At 51.7% G+C, this 7,702-nt stretch overlaps 1 protein-coding gene across 2 annotated transcripts; it reads left to right on the forward strand.

The window, feature by feature from the left end:
• The first annotated feature begins 961 nt into the window (after positions 1–961).
• LOC105098599 (leukocyte immunoglobulin-like receptor subfamily A member 5) lies at positions 962–7,681 on the forward strand. Of its 2 annotated transcripts, XM_031457230.2 has the most exons (10): positions 962–1,528; positions 1,953–2,067; positions 2,154–2,189; positions 2,368–2,652; positions 2,902–2,963; positions 3,114–3,201; positions 3,478–3,522; positions 5,290–5,415; positions 6,537–6,589; positions 6,678–7,681. In XM_031457230.2, exons 1-10 carry the CDS (start codon positions 1,121–1,123, stop codon positions 6,813–6,815), a joined length of 1,356 nt encoding a protein of 451 aa, XP_031313090.2. In that variant the 5' UTR covers positions 962–1,120; the 3' UTR covers positions 6,816–7,681. The 2 variants fall into 2 exon arrangements, with proteins under 2 accessions (XP_031313090.2, XP_031313087.2); XM_031457227.2 differs by having other exon boundaries at positions 966–1,528; positions 2,902–3,201.
• Positions 7,682–7,702: the final 21 nt, after the last annotated feature.

The raw sequence follows: 7,702 nt of genomic DNA on the forward strand, positions 1-7,702 counted from the left end.
GAGGGGGACAGGGGTGGGCAAACAGGAACAGGGCCAAAGAGATGCTTTCATAATAACTATGCAACTGTCTCGCTAGCAAGATCTGTCTTAGGCACCTTACACACTGTGTGACTACGGCTTTTCAGGAACTCATCGGCACTGCCCCTCATTTAGCGTATAAAGGATGCATTATGGAGCACTGAGAGGTGAGGACCAGGAGTTCACGGGATTTCACAGCAGTCCTCAGATTGGAAATTATGTCTTCCTTTTTTATTCTGAGATTCTCTTATCCCTTGCATTATATACAAAGATTAAAATGCTGCTGTAGGAATGGGGACCCAAAACATAGTGACTCCACTATTTCAAGGATTCACTTTAATTAATTTATTTATTTTAATGGAGGTACTGGGGATTGAAGCCAGGACCTCATACCATGCTAAGCATGTGCTGTACCACTGAGCTACATCCTCCCCTCAAGGATTCACTTTTGATGCTATAGTGGACAGTGCGAGAGAGTGCAGAGGAGGGAGAGATATGAAACATAGAAATATGACACATGGATGTTGACAGATAAACAAAAAAGAGATAAATAAAGATGACAAATAATGGGTGGATACATAGACAGATAAGAAATGACTAAGAGATAATAGATAAATAATAAATGAGATAGATAATAGATGATTGATAGATAATGAATAGATGATTCATAGACAATGGATGGATGGATGGATGGATAGATAATAGAAAGACAGATAGAATGAAACAGATGGATAATGAAGAGATAACTGATAGATAAAAGGTAGATGTGGATATGCTCCCCTAGCCTCAGAGAAAGGAAAGTCCTGTCCAACCACGTTGCCCCTGTCCGCCTCTTCCCCTAAGTTGGAAACTTTCAATGTCTTCTCGGTCCTGGGGACACCCCTCCTCGTCAACCACAGACCTCTCAAATTACAGCCTCTACGCCGCGTTTCTCTCTGCCCAGCCGCGACCCAAGCACGTGGACACAGCAGATCTGACCAGCGTGGACGTAACTGACCGGGCTGCGGTGACGCTGGTGTCCAGCTCAGGTGGTGGGGCTGATGCACAGCGACCAAAGGGAAATGCTGGCGGAAGTCGGAGTTATTTCTGAATTTGCAGATCCATGTGTGATTCCACCAATGGCTGCAAGGTCCTCAGAACCGGATGCACTGAGAGCCGACTAGGTGCTTTGGAACAGCACTCCAGCCACCACAGCTCTGTGAAGACTCCCTGTCACCTGCCCCCGTGTGATCCTCCTCAAAGGAGAGCTCAGGGACGTGAGTCAGTTCAGACCTGTGGAGAAGAGCGCTCCATTTGGGGTGGAATGAGGAGATTTTCCGTCAAAATTACATGTTCATCCAGAAGAAGGGATGGCAGCGCTACTCCGCACGGCTCAGCCGGCGTGACGGCTCAAGAACAAACCTGTGACAGACCCAATGAAAGCACCTGGCTCAGGTTCAAAGCTGACACCACGGACAGAACCAGTGCTGACACGATGCTGGGACCACAGTCCAGGGAAGAGGCAGAACCCGTGAGTGTGCTGTGCCCCCCCCCCCCCCCAGCAGCGCGTGTTCTGGGCGGTTTGCACACACCCTGAGGAGAGCTCTTCAGAAACTCATAATCTGGCCCATTTTGCACAGGAGGAGATGGAGGTGCAGGGTCACGAGGCAAGGGCCATGAGCTCCCCCGGTATTTCAGAGCAGACCTCACACTGGGAATGTTCTGTCCTCTTCTCTGTCTGGCATCTCTCTCACCGCTCACTTTATACAGAAAGTTTTGATGTTAATGAAGCAGCAGGGACAGAAGACTGGGGTCAGGCTGGGCTGATGGCTGAAGTTCAGGTCAAGGTGCTCCTGACGCCCGCTACGTGGGCAGGCCCCGCCCAGGAGGAAGAGGATGTGAACTGCCCTCGCTGTAGGACTGAGAACTGAAAGCTTCCCCACGACTTCCCGTAGGTCAGCGCCTCTTGCCAGAGCGGTCTGCTCCTCACAAGAGGAGCGGCGCTGAGGCCAGCAGGTCGGCTTGGACGCAGGATCATGTCTGTGGTCCTTCCCACCCTGCTGTTTCTTGGTGAGTCTGGGAGAGAAGGGTCGGGGTGCAAATAGGTGGTGGATCCAGGAGGGCAGGTCTGGTTCTCACTCGGTGTCTCCTTCTAGGGTTGTATCTGGGCCAGAGCACTCGGGCACAGAAGGGTGAGTAGTCCTTGTAACACTCCCAAGGACCCAGTGGGGTTTGGGCCAGGTATCAGCTTTCTTGGCAGCTGGAAGGGGGACGCAGCATTTAGACTGGGGGTGGGAGAGGGGACGGAGGGGAGGAGGATGTAAGAAGCAGACACCGTTGTGAGTTCATTACCTGTTTCCTTGCTTCCAGGAAATCTCCCCCGACCTCGGATCACAGCTCTGCCAGGATCCGTGGTTCCATCTAAGGAACCTGTGACCATCCTGTGTGAGGGGCCTGGACACGCTGAGGCGTACAGGATCTCTAAAGTGGGGGTCCCCGAGCCCGCGGACAGAGACAGACAAATCATGCCTCGGAGGACCAACACTTTGAATACCACAGAGATGACACCAGGCTTTGCAGGGCTGTACCAGTGTTCCTATCAGACAGGAGGGCACTGGTCCCCGTGGAGTGACCCCCTGCAGCTGGTGATGACCGGTGAGTGAGACACGCAGGCAGCAGAGCCAGACTGCCCCCTCTGCAGAAGGGGGAACAAGGATTTGGAGACATGAAGCACGCAGGACCAAACCGCCATCCTCAGGAAGGCTCAGGGGTGATGCTCACACAGGTTTCCTCAGGGCGGGACAAGGAGGGGAGAGAAGCCAGAGCCATCTCTGCTCCCAGGAACAGAAAGGGACAGTGTGTAACCGGCCCTTCTGTTTATCACCAAACTTCCTTCTTTCTTAGGAGCTTATGAGAAACCCTCCCTCTCAAGCATGGTTGGCCCTGTGGTGGCTCTCGGGGAGAAGGTGAAGTTGCAGTGCTTCTCCAATTTCGAGTTTGAAATGTTTATTCTCACTGGAGAAGACGGAGTTCATTCCACCCAGAACCGCAGCTCTAGCCCCCTGGATGAAGGACACTGGGCTGTCTTCCCCCTGAATCGAGTCTCCTCCACACAGGCCGGGACCTACAGATGCTACGGTGCCTTCAACGGAGACCCCTATGTGTGGTCTCTTCCCAGTGACCAACTGCAGCTTCAGGTTGAAGGTGAGGAAGGCCCGCCCACCCCTGCCCGTATCCCCTCCCGGAGACCAGCATGCCCAGTTGCAGCAGTGGTGGGGAAACAGGGCAGCAGGTGGGGTGGTGGGATGAGCAGCGTCCGCTTAGACGTGAACTTGGGAGGAACTTGCCCCTCACCCTCCTCGCAGCCCCGCTGCCACATGCCCAGGGGCCGGGAAAGGGCCATACAGGGTCACTGGGACGCTCCCGAGTTAGCCTGAGCAGAGATAAAGAAATCCACCCCAGTTTCATCTCCGTTTGCAGGAATTCCTGACCATCTTGATCACACAGAGCCCAGACATTCAACCTGTGAGTAACTGAGTTTAGGTGGAAAGCTGAAAGGAGGTTCCATTGTCTCTCTTCTCTGACTCGGAGGAACAAGGTTATTCACCAGAGACAGAATTGGCTTTTTAAGAGGGCTCCTGGTGGCTGGAGGCAGGGAGCAAGCAGCTAGAGGAGGCAGGGCTGCTGTCCGTCAGGGAAAGCAGGTTAGAGGGTCTCGGGATTGCAGATACAGCCAGTAGGATCCGTAGACTCCATTCCTCACTGATCCATCCTGTCGGTGCTGTAGCGTCACAGCCTCACCGCTGAGCTCCACTCCCCAAAGACCATCAGATAACCTTGTTCTCTGCTGGCTTCATCTCTTTACTGCCCTGAGGACACACAAATTATGAGAGCTATTTCTACAACGAATTCACGGTGTCCCCCTGCTAACATCTTTCCCCTCCTCTGAGCCTCACTTCCTTCGTGTAAGTAGAAGCCAATTCTGCACAGGATTAAGAAGGACTGTTGAGCTAAGAGTTTCTGTGGTTGTGACCACTGACACTCCCCCTTCCACCTTGAGAAGAATTTAGTATGAACCCGCCTCCAGTCCCGTGCCGTGCCTCTGCCCGTGTCCGTGATGTGTGTGCGCTGGGGGACCGTTCACAGAGACGCAGACCCACCTGCGGAGGCTCTCAGGTGGGCACGTGCCAGAGGAGAAGTTTCTTCTGGGGCCTGTTGCTCCTGAGTCCGCCATGCATCACCCCAGGGGACACGTGCCGGGGGCAGCCAGCTTCCTCAGTCTGAGTCAGAGCATGCAGGAGGGAGACGTGCGTGTGGAATTGGCGAGCAGCAGTGTCGCAAGGAAAGCTGAGATCATGCACGCACTGCAGGCAGAGTTTGAGGGAAACTTAAATACACAAGCTAACGAAATCTAGTGGGGTCAAAACTACAGAAGAGATGGATGAAACCGGGATTGGAAAACTATGGCCAGGGAGCTATATCCAGCTCACTGCCTATTTGGTTTAAAAAAGAAAGTTTTATTTTTTATTGAATCTAGTATGCTCTGGCCATGCTTTATTGGAATCCAGCCAACACATGAAGGATTCTTTGTGTTGTCCGTGGCTGCCTTTGCCTAATGCAAATGCATACTTTTTCTGCAGATTCCCACACAACAGCTCGGTTCTTAATTCTTGAAACGGGCGCTGCCATTAGCCTTGCTAACGCCCGCTGTTGGTGGAGCCCTGCGGCTCTCTCCTGAGCGGCTCCGCCTCTGCCGCGGGCGTTGGCAGATATTTTCTGCAACGGGGCAGGCAGTCAGTGTCGGGCTGTGTGGACACAGGTTCTCTTTCGCAACCACCCGACTGTGACCCTGTGGCGCAAAGCAGCCACAGACGCGATGCGGAAGCGAGTGAGCGCGGCCGTGTCCTGACCAGATGGTAAACCTGGGCGCTGAAATCTGAGTTTCAGATTGTTTGTCTGTGTTGCAGAATTTTACCCTTCTTCTGATTTGTGTCCACAGTTTAAAAAGGTAAGCCTAGTCCGAGCTCGAAACCCACAGGAGAATAGGGATGGGCTGGGGTTTGCGCCGTGGGCTGTTTCCGTATGGACACAAATTTCCATTTCCAAGTCCTTCCTTGTCTATGACTTCACGGAGCAAGCAAACGAGGTGTCAAAGCTCATGAGCCTTTTCTAAGAAACGGGGTGCACAATTCTGAGCTGCAAGATGGGTCTGCAGGAATACAGGGAAACGGCGCCGTGTGTGAAGGTGCTTTGTCAAGGGTGGCTGCTCCAGCACCGTTTCCTCGTTTGCAGCCCTGCCTCACAGCCCTAGCTTCGAGGGGAAACGCCTGGGCCTTCTGATTGGTGCCCCAGTGGCCGCTGGGGTCCTGATCCTGGTCCTCCTCCTCTTCCTCTGCTGCCGTTGCAAAGCCAAAAACGGTAAGTCCTGGAGGTGAGGAGCGGAAGCCTGCGCAGAGCGCTGCGGTGCGAGTCCGACCTGGAAGTGGGGAGACGGGGAGGGGCCTTTGCTAGGGGCGGGGAAGGGCTCTGCGCGGGTCCAGAGGCAGTGAAGTGTGGGCAGATTTGCTGACTCATGCTGTGATTGCGGTAACTTCCTGAGCCCCAGCTCCGATCGGGAAAATGAGAAGACAGGGCTGGGGGCGACCTACAACCACGCTCTCAAAACCATGACATTCTCTTTTGCTTTATTCACTAGTTTGTTGTATTTTGTAGATTACAGGTATAGAGAACAAACCAGTGGTTGCCAGTGGGGAGAGGGAAGGGGGAGGGGCACAACTGGGGTGGGGGATTAAGAGGTACAGACTGTTAGGTGTAAAATAATCTGCAAGGATGTATTGTACAGCTAGGGGAATATAGCAGATATTTCCTAATAAATATAAATGGAGTGTGACCTTTAAAATCTGTGAATCACTATATTGCACACTTGTAACTTCTATACTATTGTACATTAGCTATACTTCAGTTTTTAAAAATGGGGGGAGGGTGTAGCTCAAGTGGTAGAGCACGTGCTTAGCATGCATGAGGCCCTGGGTTCAATCCCCAGCACCTCCTCTAAAAATAAATACATAAATAAATAGATAAATAAGTAAATAAGCCTAATTACTTCCCCAACCAAAGTAAATGTCAAAAAAAAATTTTCTTTCAATGACCGTCTCTGTCTTAGTCTGTTGGAGCTGCTGTAATGGAACACCACATACCTAGTGGTTCAAACAGCAGACATTTGTTTCTCACAATTCTGGAGGCTGGGAGGCCCAAGACGGGGGTGCTGGGAGGCCCAAGACGGGGGTGCTGGGACTCAGTCCCTGGTGAGAGCCCCCTGCAGACTGCCACCTTCTTGCTGCGTCCTCTCAGAGCAGAGAGAGAGCACCAGGGCACTGGCCTTTCATGAGAATTCCACCCTCGTAACCTCATCGAAACCTAATCACCTCCCAAGGGCACCACCTCCAAACACCATCACTTGGGGCTGGGTTTCAGCAGATGAATTGGGGGTGGGGGTGGACACAAATACACAGTCCTTAACAGCCTCCTCTTCCCTCCAGATGCTGCCAGGAAAGAGGGACAGCCAGAGGCAGCTAGGCCAGCAGATGGACAGGTGGGAGCTTCCTCCCCTCCTCTGCCCCCAACTGTCCCTTGAGCACTCACATCACACCACCCTTTCATATTCTCACTTCCTTCCTCAGGCCTCTGAAGCTACAGACCCACAGGAGGTCACCTATTCCCAGCTGACCTGCAGTGTCCCCCACCAGGGGACAGCTGGGACACCCTCCCTGCCCAGGCAGACCCAGGCCAGCGAGTATGCAACACTTGCTCTGAGATAAGCCGGGCAGCAGTGCCAGCGTTTCGTCTGGACAGCAGAACTTACAGCTGCCTGTGGGGAGCTCCCACCTCTGGACTCGAGGCTTCTAAATCTGAGACCGTCAGCCTGGCTGCGGGGACCCACGTTACTCAGAAGGTCCCACTGCCCCCCCTAAATCTAGAGACCTCAGCATTAGCACCCAGTCAGTGCCAGAATCTCTACTACAATTGCCCAGGAATTCCAGAGACACTCCAAAGTTATCAGAAGGGCCATAGGGTAATGTTTTGTAAGTTTTCGTTATTCATCGATTAAACAAATATACTTAAGTCCTCATGGGTGCCAGGTTTCATGTCACAGCCTAGGGGCGCAGGAAGGATACTCAAGACCCATTCCTCTTGTCGCAGAGCTGGTTGTCCAGGGCAGAGGCCAGCAACCTGCCGCCCACAGGCTGGCAAGCCAGTTTTGTACCACACATTTTACATTTTTACACTTTTTAAACGTTGCTTTTGCTTTTTTTAGTGGTAAAATATACATAACATAAAGTTTACCATTTTAACCATTTTTAAGTGCAAAATTCAGTGGCACTACGTACATTCACACTGTTCTACATCCATCACCACTATTGCATTTTATATAGTTGGAAAAGATAAAAGAAGAATATTTTTAACAGAACTGCACATTTTTAATGTGCACCATCTGATGCATTTGGACAAAAGCAAACCAGGTGGTAACCATCACCACAATTGAGGTATAAGACATATCCATATTCACGAAGCCCAAAAGACCCTAAAAAAGATAAAAGCATGCGAAAAAAATATTTTACGACATGTGAAAATTATACGAAATTCAAACTTTAATATTCATAAGTAAAGGTTTACGGGAACAGCCGCACATGTTCTGTGTTATCTG

This window comes from Camelus dromedarius, chromosome 9 (assembly GCF_036321535.1).
Source record: "Camelus dromedarius isolate mCamDro1 chromosome 9, mCamDro1.pat, whole genome shotgun sequence".
Classification (NCBI taxonomy): domain Eukaryota; kingdom Metazoa; phylum Chordata; class Mammalia; order Artiodactyla; family Camelidae; genus Camelus; species Camelus dromedarius.

What these genes read in the sequence shown, in the direction of transcription:
- LOC105098599 (XM_031457227.2), top strand. Translation starts at nt 1,121, where the DNA reads ATGTGTGATTCCACCAATGGCTGCAAGGTCCTCAGAACCGGATGCACT. An exon ending in AGAGCCCAGACATTCAACCT is followed by an intron (nt 3,523 to 5,289) that starts GTGAGTAACTGA and finishes CCTCGTTTGCAG; the next exon opens with CCCTGCCTCACAGCCCTAGC. An exon ending in CCGTTGCAAAGCCAAAAACG is followed by an intron (nt 5,416 to 6,536) that starts GTAAGTCCTGGA and finishes TCTTCCCTCCAG; the next exon opens with ATGCTGCCAGGAAAGAGGGA.